Source organism: Mustelus asterias, chromosome 29, assembly GCF_964213995.1.
Source record: "Mustelus asterias chromosome 29, sMusAst1.hap1.1, whole genome shotgun sequence".
In the NCBI taxonomy this organism is placed as follows: Eukaryota; Metazoa; Chordata; class Chondrichthyes; order Carcharhiniformes; family Triakidae; genus Mustelus; species Mustelus asterias.
Genome location: NC_135829.1, coordinates 8,666,392 through 8,693,372, shown reverse-complemented (window position 1 = coordinate 8,693,372; position 26,981 = coordinate 8,666,392). Strand labels below are relative to the sequence as shown.

Genomic DNA, 26,981 nt, shown 5'->3' with positions numbered 1-26,981 from the left:
GAAGGGTCAGTCATGAGGGGACACAAGTTAAAAGTGAGGGATGGGAGGTTTAGGGGGAATTTGAGGAAAAGCCTTTTTACCCAGAGGGTGTTGATGGCCTGGAATGCGCTGCCTGGGAGGGAGGTGGAGGCGGGATGCCTCACATCCTTTAAAAAGTACCTGGATGAGTACTTGGCACGTCATTACATTCAAGGTTATGGGCCAAGTGCTGGCAAGTGGGATTCGGTGGGTAGGTCAGGGCATTTCATGCCTCAGTGCAGACTCGATGGGCCGAAGGGCCTCTTCTGCACTGTAGTATTCTGTGATTCTGTTTGTCGTGATGGTGGTTTTAATGAAGAAAATATTCTTGCTGTGTTGTCATAATCCTATTTTACTACGAGAAATTAATACATTGGCAAATTTGTTTCAAAATTGATAGGCTAAAATACAAGAGGTATTGAAAATAGGGAAAAATCTCTGACTGAAGGAATGATAACTCTACAGTTGCAGTACACAATATGATTTACAGTGCATAGTATTAGGTTTTTCTATTGGGAAATGCCTGGGTCCATTGTGAAAGGGACAACAATAGTTGAAGATTTGTATTATTGTCACATGTATTAGTATACAGTGAAAGGTATTGTTTCTTATGCGGTATACAGACAAAACATACCGTTCATAGAGAAGGAAAGGAGAGGGTGCAGAAGATGGTGTTAACGTCATAGCTAGGGTGTGGAGAAAGATCAACTTAATATAAGGTAGGTCCATTCAAAAGTCTGACAGCAGCAGGGAAGAAGCTGTTCTTGAGTTGGTTGGTACGTGCTCTCAGACTTTTATATCTTTTTCCCGACGGAAGAAGGTGGAAGAGAGAATGTCCGGGGTGCCTGGCTTCTTTAATTATGCTGGCTGCTTTTCCAAGGCAGTGGGAAGTGTAGACAGAGTGAATGGATGGGAGGCTGGTTTGAGTGATGGACTGGGCTACGTTCACAACCCTTTGTAGTTTCTTGCTGTCTTGGTCAACGCAGAAGCTGTGATACGTCCAGTCCAAGAAGAATGCTTTCTATGGTGCATTTGTAAAAATTGGACATGCTGAATTTCCTTACCTTCCTGAGGAAAGTGGGGGCAATGGTGGGCTTTCTTAACTATAGCCTTGGCATAGAGGGACCAGGACAGGTTGTTGGTGATCTGGACGCTGGAAACTTGAGAGTAACCGGAGAGCAGATAAATTGAGAAGTAATGGTTAGTTGCCTTCAGTTTTGCTTTAAATACCTGATAACTGCATGTCAGGTGGATGATTACGTTGCAAAAATCTGACGTTTATGTATCACGATGGGAGTAATGTGATTTGATACTTGGAGTTTCTAATTGAAAGGTGAAAAAAATTGCAAGAGTCTGTAATAATAGGGTAAATATGGAACATTTTTTCACCCACAGTTGAATACATTAACATCCAATTATTCTCATTTCTCACAAGGAGCCAGCAACTGTAAATCCCTCCTACAGTTTATCTTGCTTTTGGCACACAAGGTAGCTTTTTTGAAATTACCTGTACTAGGTTGGAACAATTTGGGAGATGAGATTCAATGTTTGTCTGCGTGCTGGTTTCTGGTCAAAGCCCGTTAGATCTCTTTAATAGTATCTGAGGATGTTTTTGCTCATGAGCCAGACATTGAGTGTTTCAATGTTATTAACTTGGGGAAACAGAATTGTCAAAAAGCATAGTACGGTGGACATCCAAGTGTACATACATTCTCGTTAAATGGTGCAGAATAGTATTCTGCCAGCACACATTATGATCAATGCTTTTAGGTTGATAATAGGTGGATTGGCAGTAATGTTGTGCCTTTCATTGGCTTCACTGCACATCCATGTGTTGGCAAAAAGACACAACTTCCAAGTGGCAGCTGAGCTACCGTGTCAAATGCGTCTTTCACATCTTGGAGAATCTTGCTCCGGAAAAGTCTGACAAAATTGTATAGTGATTCCCCAAGGCAGTTGCTGATTACCCTTATCGGAAAGTATTGGAAATTGGTGGGGGGGGGATGCAGGTAAGGAAGAATGGAGCGCCATAGTGGTTAGCACTGCTGCCTCTCAGCGCCAGGGACCCAGGTTCGATTTCGGTCTCGGGTCACTGTCTGTGTGGAGTCTGCACTTTCTCCCCGTGTCTGCGTGGGTTTCCTCCGGGTGCTCCAGTTTCCTCCCACACTCCAAAGATGTGCGGGTTAGGTTGATTGGCCATGCTAAAATTGACCCTAGTGTCAGGGGGATTAGCAGGATAAATGTGTGTGGTTATGGGGATAGGGCCTGGTGATATTGTGGTTGGTACAGACTTGATGGGCCGAATGCCTCCTCCTGTACTGTAAGGATTCTATGAAGCGATTGGAAATCGAAGGAAAATGCGCATTCCTGGAAGTGCATTGCTCATGCTGTGCCTGAGGAAAGGGTTAATGTTCCACTGATGTGAAGAAAAAACTTGCTTGCTCTATAAACGACCGAGTTCCATACTAACTTTGTCATTTGTAAGCCTATATTTTGCCAATTTCCACCTTTTTTAAAAAATAGACCCTTATGAAGCAGTGGACAGAAATAATTCCTGTTCAGTTACAGGTTTCTTGTGTGTTGTACATTTTCCTTTTGGAAACCTAAATAATTCCCCATGGGTAAAATAATAGTTTCAGCATTCTTTCAGCATTAACTTAAAATGGCAAAACACCTTTAATTTATGCTGCTTCGTCATAATCTATACCATCATTGTAGAACTATTAAAGGTGGCTAACTTTAAGTTTTTACAGTTGCTTTGGTAACTTGGATCTCCGATTTGAATTTCACCAAGATTTAAGTTGGCCGAGGGCGAGAAAGAAGAGAACCGGCACGGTGGCACAGTGATTAGCACTGCTGCCTCTCAGCGCCAGGGACCCGGGTTCGATTCCTGGCTTAGGTCACTGTCTGGGCGGAGTCTGCACGTTCTCCCACGTGTCTGTGTGGGTTTCCTCCGGGTGCTCTGGTTTCCTCCCACAGTCCAAAGATGTGCGGCTTGGGTGGATTGGCCATGCTAAATCGTCCCTTAGTGTCAGGGAGGCTAGCTAGGGTAAATGCATGGGGGACAGGGCTTGAGTGGGAATATGGTTGGTGCAGACATAATGGGCCGAATGGCCGCCTCCTGCACTGTAGGGATTCCATGATTCTATGATGGAAACGCTTGAGCCTCCTCCCTTCTCCTCCACCAATTCACCCGCCTCCTCCTCCCCATTCACTTCAATATTTAGGAGATGCTTGACTTGTATTCTTCCCACCAGCAGATAACGGAGGTCATACTGCACCAATAAGGACTGAATCTTGCACAGAACCACCATTCACTTTTGGTATTGGGATGGAAACAAAGGATGATTCATGAAATGGATTTTTAATTTTGATCTTCCCATAATGACTCTCCTGTCATGCGGTGATGAATGGAGTCTGTGAAGATGTGTTAATATGAAGGCACTTCATGATTGGGTCCTTCATTCTTAAATGCATGATATTACCTTGATATGGCTGTGCAAATGATCTAAATTGATTCATGAATATGTGTCTACAGGAGCTTACCCGTGCTTCAGAATATCACATTACTGAGAGATTCAGCTTCTGTTTTTCAAATGGTGTGCACTAGATTTCCATATGGGCAGCGTATCACATTACCTAAACCCAGTCAAATTTGGCACAGGTTAGCATAAGCCACATTGTGGGCATGTGCAAATTTGCACAGGATGCTGCCGGCATTTATCCAACTAGGTGCATGCAACTTAAATCGTGTACACACTGTAATAAGCATCTTATTGGTTGTCTAGTTACAATCACCCTACCAGTTCAGGTAGGGGTTTGCAAGGTTAGTGGGAGCTGAATGAGGGAAAACCCAGTTTGAATGTAATTGCAACAGTGCTGTATAATACTACAGGTCTGTCTGGACCAACTCTTTAATTGCTGCAACTGTTTGAATATATAGAGGAAGGTTTTAAATCTAACAATTTAACAGTCTGCACTTCAATATGTAGACAGGCTGACATGAGTACTGTACAAATGATGTATTGCAGTGTGTGAGATGTTGTGATCCATCTGCCTGTTCAGGTATATATTTTTTTAAAAAGGCTAATTCTTCCTATGTTGTTCTAAATGATTATCTTGCTTGTTTCTGGGACTTTGGGCTTTCATTTATCTACACAATTGATTCCACATCAAAATATAATTCGGTGTCCTAATGACAGTGCATTGAGTGCAAAGGAAGACTTTTGACATGAATACTCTATTGATTATTATAGTGAATAAAATATGTATATAATTAGACAAGATGGATATTGAATATTGGCATGGATGTAAATGAGGGTTTAAATATATTAAGGGAATGAAATTGTACTTGTACAGAAGCTTGGTCACATCTGACACTGCACCTCAGGAAGCCCTTAAGGGGATAGCACAGACTCACCAGAAAGGATTAAAGAGGACAGGTTGCAAGAGCTTGGCTTGTATTCCCTTGAGTTTATACTGAGAGGTGATCTCATTGAAGTGTTTAACATTTCTCAGCCTTTTGGGTAAGATTTAGCATCACATCAAGCCCAAGATGGGCAGCACGGTGGCACAGTGGTTAGCATTGCTGCCTCATGGACCCGGGTTCAATTCCAGATTTGGGTGACTATTTGGAGTTTGCACATTCTCCCCGTGTCTGCCTGGGTTTCCTCCAGGTGCTCCGGTTTCCTCCCACGCACCAAAGATATGCAGGTTAGATAGACTGGCCATGCTAAATTGCTCCCTTATGTCCCAAGATGTGTAGGTTAGATAGATTAGCTATGATGAATGTGTGGGATTATGGGGATAGGGTGGGTTCGAGTGCCTGTGTAAGATACTATGTCAGAGAGTTGGTATAGACTCGATGGGCCGAATGGCCACCTTCTGCACTGTAGGGTTTCTGTGATTCTATCCTACGATTAAGATGGGGTGCAATGCCTTATCTTTTCAGCTTGGATCCTTGTTTCTCTCTGTGGGCACCAATGAACTGAATTCAGTTTGAATTTGTTTTTTGGAGCAAGCAAGGAATGGATTTGGGTTTGCCCGGTCCATTCTTTGTCACTTTAAGGTTTGGAGTAAAAAAATTTAAAAATATTTAATATTTTGATACAGTGAGGAGAGAGTACATGTTACTGTGCTGAGATCCAAAGTAAGGGAGCACAAGTAAAATTGAGTGATATCTGGAATCACTTGATAAAAATGAGCCGTGGAAACTGGGAATTCTGTCCCCTCAAAAGACAATGCTGGAATGAAAATTTTCAGGACTTGGGATCGGCAGATTTGTATTAGTTAAGGGTATTAAGGAATCTGAATCGAAGGCAAGTACATGAGATGAAGTACAGAGCAGCCACGATCTGTTTGAATGGTTGTTCCTGCTCGAGGTGTGCGTGCGATCAAAAATTCTTCCTGGTGAGTACCCCTGAACACGTGCTAGGCTGCCAAGAAGTAAAGTAGAACTCGTATTGCACCATGTTGCGTCCTTGGATTATCCCGAGAGTGAATTATTTGGAAACGTAAGCACTCTTGCGTAGGCAGAGCTAAAGCCTCTGTTTTGGCTGCCAGTTTATGCGATCGGTTCCCAGCACTTGTACATCCCAGAAAGATAGCTGGTGGTCTCTCTCAAACCTTACCAGAATTTGAGAGGTGAGCTGCAACAAACTGCACTGATAAACCTCTCTGCATCTCTCTCTCCCGCCAAAGCCACTTCATAAACCTATTTCCTTTACAAGCTTTTGAGTATCTCCTGATATATCCTTGTATTGCCTTGCTGTCAAATTTTGTTTGATAATGCTCCTATGAAATGGCTTTGGATGTTTTACTACACTATAGGCACTATATGAATGTAAGTTGCTGACTTGCTGACGATTCAAGGACCCTATTCTAGAGGAGCTATGTAACGCAGTCTGAGCAGGCAAATTCCACAGTGCCATAACTTCATATAGTTAGAACTGAGAAACAAATATTTTATCTGATAATTTTTTTATTTGGAATCTGGTGGTAACATTTTTCTAAGATACTTTGTGTAGGGGAAATGCTGCTGTCAAATTTTTGGTGTTTTCTAGTCTATTTAATTAATTTGTGGGACATAAGTGTCGCTGGCTGGCCAGCATTAATTGCCCATTCCTATTTTGCCCCTTGAAACTGAGTGATCCCTGGAATGAAGAGCTTGTCATAGGAGAAACGGCTGAAGACTCTGGGTCTGTACTCGTTAGAGTTTAGAAGGATGAGGGGGGGAACTTATTGAAACTTACAGGATACTGCGAGGTCTGGATAGAGTGGATGTGGGAAAGTAGTAAACGCTAGAACCAGAGGGCACAACCTCAGGCTAAAGGGACAATCCTTTAAAACAGAGATGAGGAGGAATTTCTTCAGCCAGAGAGTGGTGAATCTGTGGAACTCTTTGCCGCAGAAGGCTGTGGAGGCCAGGTCATTGAGTGTCTTTAAGACAGAGATAGGTAGGTTCTTGATTAATAAGGGGATCAAGGGTTATGGAGAAAAGGCAGGAGAACGGGGATGAGAAAAATTATCAGCCATGATTGAATGGCGGAGCAGACTCGATGGGCCGAGTGGCCTAATTCTGCTCCTATGTCTTGTGGTCTTGCTAGGCCATTTTAGAGAGCAGTTGAGAGTCAACCACATTGTTGTGGATTTGGAGTCACATATAGCTCTGACCAGGTAAGGACGGCAGATTTCCTTCCCTAAAGGACATCAGTGAACCAGATGGATTTTTCCGGCAATGGTTTCATGATCATCAATAGACTCTTCCAGATATTTTTTATCGAATTCAAATTCCACCATCTGCCGTGGCGGGATTCGAATCCGGGTCCCAGAACATTAGCTGTGTTTCTGGATTAATAATCTAGCGAGAATATCATTACGCCATTGCCTCCCCCTATTTCCATTACTCATATTTTAATGCTAATTATTTGCCCTTGTTACACAATTGGTTAACAAATTTGCTGGCAAGATTGTTAATTTGGGAGATGGGCAGTTGCTGCTGTTGCACTATTTGGGATATAATTTGATCTACTGATAAATTTGTTGTAGTGATGCACTGGATAAAAGCATGTTGTTTGTCCAATAATTTTGATCTTGCACACTTGCAGCCAATTAATACTGATACAATATTGTAGTTTCAATGAATACTATAATTTAATTTGAAGTTGCTTCCAATTTTGCAGAGGAGTTAATATTAAAGAAAGAAATAGCCAAAATGAAAGCCATGACTTGTTCATATTTGGATCAAACTGACATTTAATTATCAGGCCCCACCCTTGCTCACATTTATTTCCTTTATATGCTTCGAAAGCAATTTGTATCCCAGTTCAGCATCTAGCCAATCTTGCTAGTGTTTTGATGAATCATTCGTAATTCAATTATACCGTTGGAGATTTCTATTTTTAGTTGGCGTAAGTCAAGACGTTCAGAATGATGGCAATTTAAAGTTGCATTGTAAAATGGGATTAGAATGCGTGAAACAATTTTTGTATGTTCAGCTGCAGATAGAAAATGTTAATGATTTCGGTTGATCCTTTCTCATTGGCCAAATGGTTATCAGTTGTGGGGAGAAACTGGATTGTTATTGGTCTAGGAATTTAACTGGAAGACAGAGTGCTTGGTGGCTGCATCAGAATCCGTCCACTGATCTATGTGCAAAATCTGCATTGCACTTTGTTCATGGTGCCCGTGCTGGAGAAACTATCAGACTGGACAGTATATCTTGGAAACACTTGGCAGCTGAAGGAGCGCATGCAAAATTCCAGAGACTTGTCGGTCTGTTGACGTGACATTGAGGCCGGGATTTGGTTGTTTGGTCCATTCTTGATCTTCCTTTGTGACAGCTGAAGTGTGGAACTTGCCTGTGCTCTGACAGGCAGCCAGCTACAAGGATTTACAGGCAAGTATTGGCTCTGAAAATCTCTGCCAGGTGTACTTCTCTCTCTCTCCCTTTTCCAGCATCCCTTTTTGTTTAACCATGTGCCCGTTGCAGTATAAAACTTGCAAGGCAGCGAGGGATTTGCTGTCAATTTTATTCATATTTGCGTAACCATGTAAGTACTGATATTCTGTAGTGCTCAAGCCAGATACGTCTCATAAATGATTCAGTGAGTGTGTTGGTGGTGAAAGTGATGGTCTTTTATGTGTTCTTAGTAATTTAACTTCAGTGCACAGTGCTGCCGTAACGTATTGACCCATGGGTGTCCTCATAGTTACTATTCTGTCGTTTGGGGTGAGGGGGAGGGGGGGGGGGCAGAAAATTTAATCACGCAAATGGGGAAATGTGAGGTTGCAGCCTGGTCCTTTTATTAACCTCGCTGGTGAGTAAGGAATTAGCATGATCTGCAACGATGGGCCTCGGAGGTGGTGCTGCCTGTGTAAGATCATCAGGGCAGAAAGATGGTCCTTTTTTTTTTGATCAGGAAAAATGACTACAAAGCATTAATTCCCTCCCGTATTTTGTTGCTGTGACTGCAGATCTATTTGAAGGAGCCAGTGCATGCCCTCAATACTGCATCAGTCTGCAGAATAGGCCAGCCCAACTGCCTGTGGTAAAATTGTGCACTGGAGCAAGCTGTAATGCGATCAGCAGCTATCATTTTTTGCATTGACGTATTGTTGGTGTTCTGCTAATTAGCACTCTGCTGTGTGCTTCTCTACTTTGAAAGCTGACACTGTTTATACCGCGAGGAATTTCTTAGTTGAGCCACTAATATTGCAGATAATAAAAAACTAATTTAGCATCTTTGTATTAAACCACTTGATCAAAAGCAGCTTTTTACATGCCACTTGTGCCCTGCTAACACAGTTAGCGGTTTATCTTAAATGGGAAAACAATGTATGTTAATTCTCCTGCCCTGTCAAATATTTGCTGCCTTTTGAAAGTTGGACTTTGCTGTACGGTTTATTGAGGAAAGTGGGAGGCACAGTGGTTAGCACTGCTGCCTCGCAGTGCCGGGGACAATTCCGGCCTCGGGTGGCTATCTGTCTGGAGTTTGCACGTACTACCCGTGGATTTCCTCCGGGTGCTCCGGTTTCCTCCCACAGTCCAAAGATGTGCGGGTTAGGTGGATTGGCCATGCTAAATTGCCTCATAGTGTCAGGGGGATTAACAGGGTAAATATGTGGGGATAGGGCCTGGGTGGGATAGTCGTCGATGTTGTCTTGATGGGCTGAATGGCCGCCTTGTAGGGATTCTATGAAGTGACTTGCTAACTTCCACACTGGATAGACATCTGGGAAAGAAACAGACAAGAGTGCACTAATTTGATTATTCAAGCTGTATTATAGTACCAGCACGGAGACTATAAATCTTGGCTTTTTTGGAAGTATGAAATTGCTATGTGCTCTTTTTCTAGCCCTCAGTGACTCCACCCCTTGTAAACGTAGCTTGCTGCTTCGAGGTTCCTTCAATGCTGGGCTTGAATTGCCCGTGAGGAGACCTAACCTCACGCACTCAATATGTTTTCATATTGGTGTAGGTGCAAAATGTCTAGCAGCTCTCCTCAGGTTGCGGCCCTTAACGATACAGGGGAATTGAATCACCATCCCAGTCTCCTTGCTTGGCTGCTCAAGGGGCTTTACTCATTTCTTTGTGCATCTCGTAGTGCACGGGCACCAGCTGAGCTTGCTACCTTGAGATTTGAAGAGGTATGCAGCAAATACTTAATAGCGTGAACTTGGCCAATTTTTGTCCCAGTCTGTTATCGAGATGGGCTGGCAGGTAGAACTGCTTCACAAATGGGCAGGATGAGTGCTTCTTCCGAAGTGGTATATTCCAGATTTCAGCCAGCCGGTTTAAGCCATTGCTGCGTATAGAAGGGGTGCCTCCCCATATGGAACAATGAGCAATTGTAAAGGGTTGGTTAGCAAAGACTGCTTTTGGGCATTACACTGTTACATTTTTGACACAGACCATGTCTGGCCGTTGCAAGCCTTACCAGCTGAATTTAATGTATGCCGGAAAGAATTCTTTAAAAAAAATAGAGGGCCAAAATATGCTGTTGTAAGTAAGATTAGTGTTTCAAATATTTAAACTTTCAAACTCATTTAATTGAGAGACACGTAAAATAAAAAGTTCGCACCTCAGTATATTCATGTTCTGCAGAATATGGCATGGACCAAATGATCATATTTGAGGTTTCTTGATGGATAGTGGTATAAAAAAACTATGGAAGAAAATTCACGTTGAGTATTTTCTTGATTAAGCTTGTTTGTTCTTCAAATTCCAGTGTTCATTGCGCACTAATTTTATGCAGTTGATGTGCACTAATTTTATTCAGACATTTTATGTGGGTGTCGCTGGCCAGCATTTAATCCCTAATTGCCCTTAAGGTGGTGGTGAGCTGCCTTCTTGAACTGCGGCAGACCCTAGTGGTGCGGGTACTCCCACAGTGCTATTAGGGAGGGAGTTCCAGGAGGGTGCTCTATCAACATCCTGGGGATTACCATTGACCAGAAACTGACCTGGATGAGCCATAGAAATACTGTGACGACCAGAGCAGGTCAAAGGCTAGGAATCCTGTGGCAAATAACTCCAGGAATACACTCCACTTGCCACATGAGTACAGCTCCAACAACACTCAAGAAGCTCGACACCATCAGGACAAAGCAGCTCACTTGATTAATACCCCTTCCACAAACATTCAATCTCTCCACCACTGACAAACAATGGCAGCTGTGACTACTATCTGCAAGATGCATTGCAGGAACTCACCAAGGTTCCTTGGGCAGCACCTTCTAAACCCACAACCACTATCATCAAGAAGGACAAGAGCAACAGATATCTGGGGACACCTCCACCTAGAGGTTCCCCTCCAAGCCGCTCACCATCCTGATTTGAAAATATTCTTTTCCTGGAATTCCCCCCCTTAAAAGTACTGTGGTGTACCTACACCTTGGGACTGCAGTCTTCAAGACGGCAGGTCACTACCACCTTCTCGAGGGCAAGTAGGGATGGGCAATAAAAGCTGGCCTAACCAGCGATGCCCACATCCTGTAATTGAATATTGACCCAACTACAGTGAAGGAGCAGCAATATGTTTCCAAATCAGTATGGTGAGTGACTTGTAAGGAGAACTTCCAAGTGAATCGAGGGTTAATTTGTACCCTTTATGCGTAGAGACAGACGGAAACTATTGGGTTTGGAGTTGTGTGCTTAATGTGCAACTCGGTAAATTGATGCTTGTACAAATGTGCAAAGATTGGTTCTCGTTGTATCCTCCTTCAACTGGCTTATTAATGTCGAGTAGGATTGCCTTTTCGTGGTAAGAGTGTCTTGAAGCTCAAAAAGCATGAAGAGAATGGAGGGAAATTTCCATGCTGTCCATCATTTCTTAGAGAGACTGCTCCAATTTCTTCTCTTTTTTAAGAGGATGTTTCTTGCTCGGGCAGTATCCACATGATCATGCGGACCTTAGACTGGGCCAATTTTCTTTCCTACTTAGTGCTTCAAAGCCAATTGATTACTTTCAGAAACTCTGAGCATGCACTAGCAGCTACATCAGTGCAGCTTATCCTAGAATTGGCTCCAGTCATTTTTTTTTTCATTGGATATGGGCATCGCTGGCTGGCCAGCATTATTGCCCGTCCCTAGTTTCCCTTGAACTGAATGGCTTGCTCGGCCATTTCAGAGGGCAGTCGAAAGTCAACCACATTGTTGTGGATCTGGAGTCACATGTTGGCCAGAGCAGGTAAGGGTGGCAGATTTCCTTCTCCCTAAAGGGCATTAGTGAACCAGATTATCTTCCGAAAATCAACAGTGGTTTCATGGTCATCAGTCGATTCTTAATTCCAGATATTTTTTATTGAATTTGAATTTCATCACCTGCCGTGGCGGGATTCGAACCCGGGTCCCCAGAACATTAGCTGAGTTTCTGGATTAATAGTCTAGCAATAATGCCCCTCGGCCATCACCTCCCTGCATGTTTGGATCAACCACAAGTGTTAACTTAGAGTTACTGGGTTTTGGAATATGACTCCTAACTGAATGTCCAGACTGATCAAGAAGACTCTTTGTTGGTCTAGGTTTGAATTGGCACCCACATTGCCAGTTAGATTTCCAATGCAGATCAACAGGGGTACTTCGAGTTACATGCAGGACACCCTGCAACTTAGATAATCATTGTGTAATTTTACAGTGTCATCTCAAATCAAACACTCATTAAAAAGTACTTCGCTCAATGAATTTTAGTGATTAACTGGGTACAGATCACTGCTCTGTGGCAACATTTTGCAGAAACATCAGTGACATGACTGACCAATTTATTTTATTTGGCAGTGCAGCGCATGAATTAAGCCTAATGTTTGTCCAGTGTCCTCTGACTATCTTGGGAAAGTATGAAGCAATTTTCCACCATGAACCCGTGATAGACAAGAAGTGTATCCATTGAAAGCTAAAAGATGGCCTTTCATGCCTGAGGTGGCACAGTGGTTAGCACTGCTGCCTCAAAGCACCAGGGACCTGGGTCCGATTCCTGGCTTGGGTCACTGTCTATGTGGAGTTTACACATTCTCCCCGTGTCTGCGTGGGTTTCCTCCGAGTGCTCCGTTTCCTCCAGAGATGTGCAGGTTAGGTGGATTTGCCATGCTAAATTGGCCCTTCATGTCAGGGAGATTAGCAGGGTAAATAAATATATGGGGATAGGGCCTGGGTGGGATTACTGTCGGTGCAGGCTCGATGGGCAGAATGGCCTCCTTCTGCATTGTAGGGATTCTCTTATTCTATTTATCTCTGTTTTGGTCGTTCTTACTCCTGCACATTCTCTCGGTTTGGATTCTGAACTTCAACAGCATTTGCTCCCTAATGTTGCTGTGGTTTTATTTTTAACAAAAACCTGTTGGATCATTTCATGTGTTTGGGTATAATGCTAAAAGCTTCCCAGATCTTGGTATATGCATGAAGACCCGATGAGAGGAATATAAACAGGTTACAAAGAGATATTGATAGGTTAAGTAAGTTGGCAAATGGAGTATAATGTGGGAAAATATGAAGCTGTTCATTTTGGAAGGATGAACAGAAGAATAGTATTACTTGGAGAAAAACTGCAGAAAGCTGCAACACAAAGGGACTCGAGGGTACTTGTGCATGAAACACAAAGCCAGCACACAGGTGCAACAGATAATCAGGAAGGCCAGTTGAATGTTGGCCCTTATTTCAAGGGGTTTGGATGGAGTATTAGAGTAGGGAAGTCTTGCTGCAACTGTACAAGGTACTGATGAGACCACATCTGGAGTACTGAGAGCAGTTTTGGCCCTCTTATTTAAGAAATGTTATTAATTCATTGACGGTAGCTCAGAGTTGATTCACTCGGGTGATGCCCGGCACAGAGGGATTATCTTAATGAGGAAAAGTTCAACAGGGGGTTGGGACTTTACTCATTGTAATTTACAACAATGAGAGGCGATCTCATTGAAACATATGGGATTCTTAAGGGTCTTGAGGGTAAATGCTAAGAGGATGTTTGCCCTCAGGTGAGAGTCTAGACCAGAGGGCATACTCTGAATAAAGACTGAGATGAGGAGGAATTTCTTCTGAGGGTTGAGAGTCTTTGGAACTCCTTGCCACAGAGAGTTGTGTGGGGCAGAGTCATTTAAGGCCGAGATAGCTAGATTTTTGATCAGTAAGGGAATCAAGGGTTACGGGGAATGGGCAGGAAAGTGGACATGAGGAATGTCGGATCAGCCACGATCTTATGGAATAGTGGAGCAGGCTTGAAGGTTCGAAGGGCCTACTACTGTTCCTATTTCTTATGGTCTTTCTGATACAAATTACCCGCTTGCAGATATTTGACTGCAATTTTTTTCACACTTGGCCTACCCTGATTCCACTCATAAACAGTGCTTATTTAAAACTGCCTGAGCTGGGATTTGTATTCAAAAATGTGAATCTATTGCAATTGTAAACTTTACTCTAATGGAGCTTTTGTTTCTAACTCTGACACAGTGCAGTATAAACAGTATTTATTCATAACTGATCTGGGTGAATGAAGTAATCCATGAATTCTATAGTTCATGAATGATTTGTAGGTCATCAAATTGTGGTTGTCTTGAGTATTTCCTCTTGGCTTTTATGCTGTTCTACAGCTATCTTGATGAAATGCTGCATAATTAAATATGGCAGAGGATGGAACAAATGTTTGGCCAGTTTTATAGTGAATAACTGGCTGTCGGGACCTCCATCCATAGAATCCCTACAGTGCAAAAGGAGGCCATTTGGCTCATCGAGTCTGCACTGACAACAATCCCACCCAGGCCTTATCCCCTTAACCCCGTGTATTTACTCTGCTAGTCCCCACAACAATAAGGGGCAACTCAGACACGGGGAGAACATGCAAACTCCACTCAGGCTGGAATTGAACCCGGGTCCCTGGCGCTGAGAGGCAGCAGTGCTAACCACTGTGTCACCATGCTGCTCATGAAAAAGTTAATTAATGTTTCTGCCCGGTTTCTGCCCTTGTGAAACGTTTTTGCAAAGAAGATCTGGAGAGAGGTGCAGGGTTTTTGTCAAGGTTCATCTGAGCTGCTGCATGATGCAGGATTCTGTTCCCGGAACGGTTCCCACGGACTGTTCCCAGGGACATGCACCAAGAGAAACATCAGCTACCAAAGACACTCTATGGCCTCCCTACAACTCGTTGGTTTTCCAATGCAAAGAATTGTCCTCAATCCAGTGTTGCAGACTGTCACCTTCCAAGGTACAAGACCGTGTGCTGAGGGATGCACTGAAGCTTGGGGTAGGTGCTGCAGAGGCACCATAGGGAAAGGTCGCTGACTAAGTCTTAATACCCGGAGAGGCTGGGATCTGTCATAGAATGTACATTGTGAATAGTAAGAATATTGAAATTGTATTGAGGTGGCCAAGATTTGAACATGCTGCTTGGAGAAAAGTTGAATTATATTGCACTTTCTGTTAGCTTCGGGCTCTAAGTCTTACATGGAATGCATATTGTGAATGGCAAGAATATTATAATTGTATTGAGGTATGTCAGATTGAGCATGCTGTATGGAGACCAGTTGAATTTTAGTACGCTTTCTGTAGTTTACAAGCCAATATTTTGTGATGTACTTTTATAAATCTTATAAATCAAGTATATTTTTGGGAAGAAAAATGACATCCAGATGCTATGAGCCACATAGAGTTTTGTAATCCCTGACTTTGAATACATATATAGCTATTTTTATCTTGATCTTTAATTTATTTTGGAGTTTTTATTGTTTATTTTTCCAAGGTTTCCTAGCAACCTTCGTTATAGTGGCTGCTTTTTTTTGTACCCGACAAGACCCAGGGAGTGAAGATAATGAACTGATGTTAGACTGGAAGAGTTCAGAGTTCATCAACTTGCTATTTATTATGTGCTTTAAAATATCTGTGCTTTGTGGGTGCGTAAATGGACAAAGAGGTTTCACCGATCCAAACAAAGGAGGAGATATTGGGGATGGTTGAAAAGCTGATCAGAGATAGCATTTCGCGAGGGTCTTCAAGGAGGAGCGAGGTGTACGGGGAGGGCACCAGCAGAGCTTGGAGGCGAGACTGCTGAAGGCATGGATGCGAATGATGGGATTGAAGCATGTGAGGATGCCCAAGAAGTCAGAGCTGGACACTTCAGAATTCCATGGGCGGCATGGTGGCACAGTGGTTAGCACTGCTGCCTCACAGCGCCGGGTTCGATTCCCGGCTTCGGTCACTGTCTGTGTGGAGTTTGCACATTCTCCCCGTGTCTGCATGGGTTTCCTCCGGGTGCTCCGGTTTCCTCCCACAGTCCAAAAACGTGCGGGTTAGGTTGTTTGGCCATGCTAAATTGACCCTTTATTGTTGTGGGGACTAGCAGGGCAAATACATGGGGTTAAGGGGATAGGGCCTGGGTGGGATTGTCGTCGGTGCAGACTCGATGGGCAGACTGGTGGCCTCCTGCACTGTAGGGATTCTATGAAGGGTTGTAGAACTGGACAAGCTTGGAGGGAGATTTTGGGATGAGAAGTTTCAAGAAGGTGATGATAAACATTAAATTCACTTTCGTTCAAATGTCATGGCTTTTCACGAGATGTCATTTTGATGAAAATAATGTACCCTCTGGCAAGGTTCTAATGCCGTTCAATGAGCTAGTATTCTGGTTAAATTGGTCTTTTCCCTGTTGTGCCAGCATTATTGTACTCTACAGGAAGACAGGTTATGGGGGACAGGGAGGAAAGTGTAATTGAGGCCAAGATCAGATCAGCCATGATCTTATTGATGCAGGTCCCATGACCTATTTTTTACCATTAGATGCTGCTGCATCGATGTTACTTGTGCATTAAATTGTAACCTGTCATCATCATAATTTTCAGTGAAAACCCTTTGCTCCTCTTTGAACTTTGCAAAAGAAGAAAACAGCGGCACGGTAGCACAGTGGTTAGCACTGCTGCTTTACAGCTCCAGGGACCTGGGTTCGATTCCCGGCTTGGGTCACTGTCTGTGTGGAGTTTGCACATTCTCCTCGTGTCTGCGTGGGTTTCCTCCGGGTGCTCCGGTTTCCTCCCACAGTCCAAAGATGTGCAGGTTAGGTTGATTGGCCATGCTAAAATTGCCCCTAGTGTCCTGAGATGCGTAGGTTAGAGGGATTAGTGGATAAATGTGTAGGAATATGGGGGTAGGGCCTGGGTGGGATTGTGCTCGGTGCAGACTCGAAGGGCCGAATGGCCTCTTTCTGTACTGTAGGGTTTCTATGGATTTCTATGGATTCTATGGAAAAGTTTTCCAAAGTAATAGAACTGCGCTGACTGGATTGTATACATCAAAGCATTGTGGTATTGATCTGTTAGCTATAATATTTTGGTTAGCATAGGCAGCTCGAAGTTTCCAAGTAAATGTCGACCAGAATTTTCCAGCTGTTCATGTCAGTGGGATATTCTGGTCCCGCCAACGAGGCACCTCTGAATACATAGAAACCCTACAGTGCAGAAAGAGGCCATTCGGCCCATCGAGTCTGCACCGACCACAATCCCACCCAGGCCCTACCCCTATATCCCTACATATTTTACCCGCTAATCCCTCTAACCTACACATCTCAGGACACTAAGGGGCAATTTTTAGCATGGCCAATCAACCTAACCTGCACATCTTTGGACTGTGGGAGGAAACCAGAGCACCTGGAGGAAACCCACACAGACACGAGGAGAATGTGCAAACTCCACACAGACAGTGACCCAAGCCGGGATTCGAACCCAGGTCCTTGGAGCTGTGAAGCAGCAGTGCTAACCATTGTGCTACCGTGCCTCTTATTTCCCGGCAACTTGGGATGCAGTGAATGGGAAATCCCATTGGCAGTGGCGGGACCAGAAGATCTTGCCACTGATGAATGGTGCACCATCTCCTGCCATGAGAATGACGCCAGGTTAAAGTCCAACAGGTTTATTTGGTAGCACGAGCTTTCGGAGTGTTGCTCCTTCCTCAAGTGAGTGGGAGTTGGGTTCACAAACAGGGCATATATATAGACACAGACTCAATTTACAGGATAATGGTTGGCATGCAAGTTCCTGGCTGGAGACAATTCACACCTCTTTAACCTGTGCTTAACCCTCTCTCCATTCACACTATCTGTACCTGTCAAGACTTGATTACCTGTAAAGACTGGCATTCTAACCATTGTCCTGTAAATTGAATCTGTGTCTATGTATGCCCTGTTTGTGAGCACAACTTTTCACTCACCTGAAGGAGGGGGAGCAATACTCCGAAAGCTTGTGCTACCAATTAAACTTGTTGGACTTTAACCTGGTGTTGAGACGTCTTACTGTGCTTACCCCAGTCCAACGCCGGCATCTCCACATCATGAGAATGACACCACAGGGAGGCCAGAGAATTCCCTCCTCCCCCCTCCCCCATCCCTCATTGTCATCCAGCAGACCTTTGGATCTCACATTTTGGCTTGATACGGACTTTAAAATTCCTGTTGCGCATTTTGTGTAATCTTGCATGCAGGTCGAAAATATTTCATGTGCAAATTTGAGATTTTCTGGGTTTTGGCACAGGTGGGAATGAGGAGGATGGAGAAAAGCGGATCATTTCATTCCACCCATATTTTAACCAACGCATTTCCAAACTGCTGTGCTTTCACATGTAGGGTGCCTCTCAGTATTCTGGACTCGTGCCCAATGCTAGTCTGCTTTCTGATTTTGTTTTTTTATTATTGATGTCCACAAAATGCGTTCCCAGCTGTGCAGAAACCTAAAACCACCGTCAAGGGCATGGAGAGGAACATCTAATTTACATTTTTCCTCTTGCATTGTCCACTGGTGATGGGGAGCTGGGGCGCAAGGAGGATACTTTTCAAATATACATCCTATTGATATTCGTGGACACTCTTGTTGCTTTCATGTTTAATTGAAGTACATGTCAAAAACTGAACATCCATGGCTGAGGGGTTAAACCTCAAACAGCGTTATTGCATTCACCAGATGGTAGCACTTCATCAGTGTATTAATAAACTGCATTAATGAACTTTAAATACTTGATCTGTAATCTATTCCTTTCAACACTTCATAAAAATAGTTTATCACTACCTTCACCGTTTCGATGATAGCCCAGTCAGTTTTTATTTTCTGTCTGTGTAAAATGGGTTCAACTCTGAATTTTTCATAATTTTTGGAATAGCGTGCACCTTAATTAGTAAGTAGTTAGTTTCTGGTAACTCAGTGTAAATATGGGCAATATTTTTCTGATTACAAAGTCTGTCCAGCAAATGGCTGCATAACATGATTGTAACCTCTTCATTGTCAAATGACTGTCAGGGTTCCTGCAGCCATCTGGTGAGCAAGCAGCATTTGGGAATGGGATTACTCTTGTGTGGAAGAAGTGAGGATATGCTCCCCTTAAAATGTCCAGTCTCTAGGCATGGCTGAAAGGATCATAGAATGCTACAGTGTAGAAGGAGGCCATTCGGCCCATTGAGTCTGCACTGATCACAATCCCACCCAGCCCCTATCCCCATAACCCCATGCATTTACCCTAGCTAGTCCCCGTGACACTAAGGGGCAATTTAGCATGACCAATCCACATAACCCACACATCTTTGGACTGTGGGAGGAAACTGGAGCACCCGGAGGAAACCCATGCAGACACGGGGAGAATGTGCCAACGCCACACAGACAATGACCCAAGCCCGGCATCGAACCTGGTTCTGAGAGGCAGCAGTGCTAGCCACCGTGCCGCAGATTCAAGGCTGGAGTCTAATTTCCCTCCTACCTTCTTTACCTGTCTCTTAGAACATAGAACAGTACAGCACAGAACAGGCCCTTCGGCCCACGATGTTGTGCCGAGCTTTATCTGAAACCAAGATCAAGCTATCCCACTCCCTCTCATCCTGGTGTGCTCCATGTGCCTATCCAATAACCGCTTAAATGTTCCTAAAGTGTCTGACTCCACTATCACTGCAGGCAGTCCATTCCACACCCCAACCACTCTGTGTAAAGAACCTACCTCTGATATCCTTCCTGTATCTCCCACCACGAACCCTATAGTTATGCCCCCTTGTAATAGCTCCATCCACCCGAGGAAATAGTCTTTGAACGTTCACTCTATCTATCCCCTTCATCATAGAAGGGCAGGGATGGCTGGGCTGGGGTTGGTGAAGTCTGGAGAGAAGGAATAGGGGGTTTGGTTATTGTAGGGAAAGGTGGCTATGGATGTTTAAACGATGTAGGAGAGAAACTTGGGTCTAGGTAGAATGAAAACACGGAATTTCCTGGCTGCTCTTCAGTATAATCCAGGAAATGGGATACATGCCCAGCAAACAAGCAGGAATGAGGAAGCTGGAACAAAAACAAAATGCTGGAAAATCTCAACATGTCTGACAGCATCTGTGAGGAGAGAACAGAGCCAACGTTTCAAGTCTAGAGTTGGGTTCAAAGCCCAAATAGTTAACTATTAGCTCCAGTGGAGTGCATTCATTCTCTCATTCCCTCTTCTTCTGCCCTCACTTTTGCTTCTTCCTCCATTATGATTATCTTAATAAATGTGTTCTACAGCTTGAATAACCCACTTTTTCCCCAGCGAAGATTTATTAAGCAGAATATCATTAAGTGTTGAGTGACGTTCTATTAACTCTGCCAAATTGAGCTACTTGGGCCGAGCTGTTGAAGCTACTGTGAGAGTTGAGGCAAGCTGTTAACGAAGTAGACAAATGGTTTGGACATAATATGAAACAGAGCAAACTTACTGGAATCAAAATTATGTCAGGGAGGAATGGAAGGACCTCAGGCAAATGCATTTCAAAATAGATTGGTTACCATTATTGGAAGCAATTAATTTTTGCTAAAGAGCTGACTTCCATTCTACATTTTCTTGGGGGTGGGTTTTTTAAATTAATTAAAATTGCCCTTAAGGAGGTGATGGAGATGCCTCCTTGAACTTCAGCCCTCGGTGTAGGTACACCTACAGTGTAAGGGAGGGAGGGAGTTCCAGGATTTTGACCCTGCAGCAGTAAAGGAATGGCGATCTAATTCCAAATCAGGATAAGTGATTTGGAGGGGAACTTCCAGGTGGTGGTGTTCCCAGGTATCTGCTGCTCTTATTCCTATTTCAGCCACTAGCAAAAGTCAGTACGCCCATTCCCTTTCTAATTGCAGTGGAAATCCCCATGATTAGATTAAAAATCAGTCTTCATTCCTTGCTTGCTCCAAAAACAAATTCGAAATCCAATTGAATCCAATTCAAGGCCCCCACAAGAGAGACAAACAGGGTCCAAGCTGACAAGTATTGCATCTCATCTTGGGCTTGATTTGATGCTTGAACTTAGCCAAAAGGCCAAGACAAAGATAGAAATTTACTATGCATGCAACTATGCTACATCCAAACGGTAAAGGCCATGCAAATTGCAATAGAAAATTGTCTAAACTTTCAAGTGCCAACCTCCCTTGCCTTTAATACAGACAACAAAGCACATACGCAAAACTTTAATGTTGCCTTTAATTTTATGTCTTGTCTGAAGGAGCTGGATTTCTTGTTGAAAGGAATGAGAAATGTTTAAAATCAAATCAACATGTATGTCGGGAATTAACTCATGCTAATTGCATCATTGAGTTTGCCCTGTCCATTCTGAGCATTGGCTTTGTGACTTTTAAAGATGATGTTTAAAACAAAAAATCCATCTCCCCTGAGGAAAAGCTTACTGAGTTTTGCACTGCTGAGTTTTTTTCCTTCCTGGATATTTCAGTGGTCCAAGGGTGCTGGTTTGTGGTGACTCCCACAAGGAAGTGGTTTTAGTTTATTCAGTGTATTTTACTGCATGACCCCTGGATCAGCAAAGAAAGAAAAATGGTTGCATTTGTGTAGTGCTTTTCACGACAACAGGACAGTGCAAAGCACTTCACAGCTAATAAAATGTGTTTGAAGTGTAGTCGCTGTTGTAATGTGGGAAAGCAATCCGAGTCGGTCACTGGTCTGTATAGGGTTCAAGCTCAGTTGATGCTAGCACAGTATGCCGATACTCGTTGCCGCTTGGTTCTCATGTGGACTTCAGAAATAAATCTGTTTGTCATCTCCTAATTTAACCCTGAGTATCAAGAACATTCCATCAAACGTGTTCAGGCATTCCCTTCAGGCTGCCAAGAATTTTAAGTTGTGAGATTTGTAACTTTCAGTCTGTAATAATTGTTTTTCCACAACAGCACTAATGATCACGACAATGGTCGATGCCAGGAAACAAAGTTCTGTAAAGCTACCTGTCCTAATTTTCGAGCTGGATTTCTATCTGATCCTGTTGTAACTTGTTTCAGGAAGACTTGCAGCCTTGGTCCATCTTTTGATTCCTATTTCAGCCACCACCAAATGTCAGTACGTCCATTCCCTTTCTAATTGCAGTGAAAATCCCCCATGATTAGATTAAAAATGAGTCTTCATTCAATAGGAGCTTGATTTCATTTGGTGTATCGATAGTTTTTCCATGTTGGTTTCATACCTTGGCACTTGTACAGCACGGTGGCACAGTGGTTAGCACTGCTGCCTCACAGCGCCGGGGACCTGGGTTCAATTCCCAGCTCGGTTCGCTGTCTGCGTGAGTTCCCTCCCACAGTCCAAAGATGTGTGGATTAGGTGGATTGGCCATGCTAAATTGCCCCTTAGTGTCAGTGGGGATTATCTAGGGTAAATGCATGGTGTTATGGGGATAGGTCCTGGGTGGGATTGTGGTCGGTGCAGACTCGATGGGCCGAATGGCCTCCTTCTGAACTGTAGGATTCTATGACTTATATTTGTACAGTTTTGCACTCAAAAATGTTAATGCTATTTTCTGTTATAGAGGATTTGGCATGGTCAGTCTCACTGGACACGTTGTAAAAATGGCGCGCAGTAGTGAATAAAAATTGGTTGCAAACATCGCCGTGGAATATTTTCTGAAATCAGAACAGGCAGCCCAGGTTTGAAAGAATATTGGGATTCTTGCAGTGAAGGTAGACTTGAAGCTGGTCAGAGAGGCGGCATTATTGGTTGGCGATGTCACAATTGCTTTTGTAAATGTAATAGAAGGGGGGATGGGTTTTGCAACCTGGACAACTCATGTACAGAGCTTTGTTAATCAGAAATTCCACCAAGTTGGTCTGTGTGTGTGGCTGGCGTAAGAGGACTGATTTCAACCATGTTACTTCAAGAGTTGACCTTCGGATGCTGCTTCCCTGTCATCAGAACTAAGCAAGTGCTGGTGTAAAATGCCCTTTTTTTTTTTGTATTTTGTTTTCACTTGTGGGGTAATGCCAAACTAGAAATCATCATAATTTCAGAAAGCGACCGGATAGAGAATTCAGAAGTAACTTTACCCAGTGATGGGAATGTGGAACTCTGTCACACAGAGCAGTTTCTGAGGCAGCACCCTCTAACCGCCAGCACGGTGGCACAGTGGTTAGTACTGCTGCCTCACATAAGAACTAGGAGCAGGAGTAGGCCATCTGGTCCCTCGAGTCTGCTCCGTCATTCAATAAGATCACGGCTGATCTTTTCGTGGACTCAGCTCCACTTACCCACCCACTCACCATAACCCTTAAATTTTTGAACAGTAAGGGAATTATCTATCCTTGCCTTAAAAACATTCAATGAGGTAACCTCAACTGCTTCACTGGGCAGGGAATTTCACAGATTCACAACCCTTTGTGTGAAGAAGTTCCTCCTCAACTCAGTCCTAAATCTGCTTCCCCTTTTTTTTGAGGCTATGCCCCCTAGTTCTAGTTTCACCTGCCAGTGGAAATAAACTTCCCTGCTTCTATCTTATCTATTCCCTTCATAATCTTATATGTTTCTATAAGACCTCCCCTCATTCTCCTGAATTCCAATGAGTATAGCCCCGGTCTACTGAGTCTCTCATAAGCTAACCCCCTCAACTCCAGAATCAACCTAGTGAATCTCCTCTGCATCCCCTCCAGTGCCAGTATATCCTTTCTCAAGTAAGGAGCCCAAAACTGTACACAGTACTCCAGGTGTGGCCTCACCAGCACCCTATACAGCTGCAACATAACCTTGCTGTTTTTAAACTCCATCCCTATCGCAATGAAGGACAAAGTTCCATTTGACACCTTAATTACCTGCTGCACCTGCAATCCAACTCCTTGAGATTCTTGCACAAGGACACCCAGGTCCCTCTGCACAGCAGCATGCTGCAATTTTTTACCATTTAAATAATAGTCCATTTTGCCATTATTCCTACCAAAATGGATGACCTCGCGTTTACCAACGTTGTACTCCATCTGCCAGACCCTCGTCCACTCACTTACACACTCTATATCCCTTTACAGACTTTCAGCATCCTCTGCACACTTTGCTCTGCCACTCATCTTAGTGTCGAACAGGCGCCGTAGTGTGGCGACGAGGGGATTTTCACAGTAACTTCATTGCAGTGTTGAAGTGAGCCTACTTGTGACACTAATAAATAAACTTTAGTCTAAAGTTTAGCTAATATAGATGTGAGGGTCCTTTTGTGTGTGTGTCCTTGAGAGGATGCAGAGGAGATTTATCTGAATGGTTCCAGCTGAGAGGTTTGATTGATGAAGTCTGGGTTGTTTTCCTTGGAGCAAAGGAGATTTGATGGCGAAATGCAGGATTGACAGGTTTCGATAAGACAGACAAAAAAGTTGTTCCCATTAGCCGATGGTATAGAGTCCAGGGGACATGCATTTAAGGTTTTGGATGAAAGATGTAGAAGGACTGTTGGAAGAACTTAATGAACCAAATGGTAATAACCTGGAACTTGCTGCCACATGGGTGGTAGAAGAGATATGATCAGTGATTTCAAAAGAAAATTGGATGGGCATGAGGATAATAAACATACAAAACTATGACGATAGAGCGGGGGAGGGGGACTGATGGATTGGTCAATAGAGCGCTGGTTTGGAGTCGATGGGCTGAATGACCCTGTAGTAAATAACTCGCCTCCCGAAACACCACAACCTGTCCACCACCTGCCAGGCCGTGAGTCAGGAGTGTGATGGGATAACCTCCACTTGTTTGGATGAGTGCAGCTCCAACACTCACGAGGCTCAATAGCATCCAGAGCAAAGCAACCCGCTTAATTTGTACTCTGTTCACAAATATTTAATCTCTCTCTCTCCATCACCAACAAACAGTGGCAGCTGTGTACACCATCCAGTAGATGCATTGCAGGAACTCACCAAGGCTCCTTAGACAGTACCTTCCAAACCCACAATCAAAACTATCTCGAAGGACAAGGGTAGCAGGCACATGGGAACACCACCTGGAAGTTTCTCTCCAAGCCACACGCCATCCAGACTTGGAAATATATAGCCGTTCCTTCGTTGTTGCAGGGTCAACAACCTGTACCTCCCTAACAGCACTGTGGATGTACCAACATCATGAACTGCAGCAGATCAAGAAGGCAGCTCAAAACTAACTTCTCAAGGGCAATTAGGGATGGGCAATAAATGCTGGTCTAGCCAATGACGTCCACATCCTATGACTTAATTTGAAAAACATGGCATTCTTGTCTGTTGTATGACTCAACTCTATTTTAGTAGAATTTGGGTAAGTAGATACAAAGTGAATGGAACATTATTCTGATGGTTAGATCAGGAATGAAGGGCAAAGGATCGTGTGGCACACAAATACTGGAATGAACTGATTGGGTTAAATGGTCTGTTCCTGCACTATATACTCTATGTAATTCTGTGTATTTACTATCTAGACCTGTATCCACTCTTGATTGCTATGACTTGTCGTTTTAATTAAGTCTTTCTTTCCCCCTGGAACTGAGTTTCACTATCGACATTGTTCAGCGTGTCACTTTATCAAACAGAACCTTTCCTTCAGAATTCTAGCTTCTTGTTCCTGCTTCATATACTGGGCACTCCGCCAAGGCTAGATCTTTGAATAGCTCTAATTATTTTCCACATAATTGGGTTAGTGGGCCCCGGGTTCAAAACCCACAAGGATTGCCTTGCTGTTTCCAGGAATTTGAGTTTAACTTCTTGGACATTGCCATGCGTAATCTAGGAGAAAAAATGTGTGTGTTTTAATTTTTTAAAAAAAGATTTTTCAACCTTTCAACATATTTTAAAAATATTGATGGTGGGAGCTGATATTGGCGAGGAGAAATCTGTTTGGATGGAGAGGAGGGGTGAGTGGGTTATTTGATTAAAAACCGCCAGGAATTTGACCAACCGAAGTCGGCATAACTGAATGGTTAAGTAATTCCGAAATGGTGAAAGTGAAAAGTCTTGCATTTGTAGAGTGCTTTTCACAACCAACCATCGGATGTCTCAAAGTGCCTTGTGGCCAACAAAGGACTACTTGAAGTGTAGGTGCTGTTGTAATGTAGGCAAGCTTGACAGGCCATACATGCACAGCAAGCTTCCACAGACAGCAGTCTGATAATTACCCAATATTCTGTTTTTGTAATGTTAATTGAGGGATAAATATCGACCAGAAATATCGACCCGTGGATAACTCCCCTGTTCTTCGAAATAGTAAGAGTTTTAACAACACCAGGTTAGAGTCCAACAGGTTTATTTGATAGCAAATGCCATTAGCTTTCAGAGCGCTGCTCCTTGGTCAGATGGAGAGGAAATCTGCTCTCAAACAGGGCACAGAGACACAAAATCAAGTTACAGAATACTGATTAGAATGCGAGTCTCTACAGCCAACCAGGTCTTAAAGATACAGACAATGTGAGTGGAGGGACCATTAAGCACAGGTTAAAGAGATGTGTATTGTCTCCAGCCAGTGAGATTCTGCAAGTCCAGGAGGCAAGCTGTGGGGTTAAGCTTCGTATTCTAATCCGTATTCTGTAACTTGATTTTGTGTCTCTGCACCCTGTTTGAGAGCAGATATCCATTCCATCTGACGAAGGAGCAGCGCTCCGAAAGCTAATGGCATTTGCTACCAAATAAACCTGTTGGACTTTAACTGGTGTTGTTAAAACTCTTACTGTGTTTACCCCAGTCCAACGCCGGCATCTCCACATCATGACTTCAAAATAGTGCCATGTGATTTCTTGCATCCACCCGAGTTGGATAGGTCCTTGGTTTAACGTCACATCTGTAGGACGGGACTTCCAGCAGTAGAGCACTCCCACTCAAGACCTCGAGCTTGAACCTGGTACCTTGTGATTCAGAGGCAAGTGTGCTGTCACTGAACTATGCTAACAAAGTACTGGACGTAAGTCTTCAAAACAGAGTAGCACAAATTGGACCAAAACCTGTTCTTGCGCCTCAATCCCAAAAACAGCTCTTGCTTCAAAGGCGATATTGACATGCTGGTTCAAATTGACTGAAATTTAATCTACAGGCATTGTTTATAACCACTTCTTTTGCTTCTGTATTGCAGGTCTGATGGTACCAAGCAACCATTGAACTGCCGTGAGGCTTCCCACCCACAGCAACATTTACAGCAGTGCAACATGTCACAGTCGCAGGTAAATGGATGTCCATTCCCAGTTAAATGCACTCATTGTAGTTGGTGGCACAGTGGGTTAGCACTGCTGCCTCACAGCGCC

General features: G+C 43.6%; 1 protein-coding gene across 8 annotated transcripts in view; it reads left to right on the top strand.

Moving 5' to 3' along the window:
• LOC144480517 (tyrosine-protein kinase CSK) overlaps positions 1–26,981 on the top strand; it is a 171,267-nt gene that overhangs the window by 77,841 nt on the left and 66,445 nt on the right. For all 8 annotated transcript variants that reach the window (XM_078200021.1, XM_078200027.1, XM_078200029.1 and 5 more), the window contains one exon: positions 26,813–26,900. In XM_078200021.1, the coding sequence (XP_078056147.1) occupies positions 26,886–26,900 (15 nt within the window). In that variant the 5' untranslated portion in view covers positions 26,813–26,885. The remainder of the gene's footprint in view (positions 1–26,812; positions 26,901–26,981) is intronic.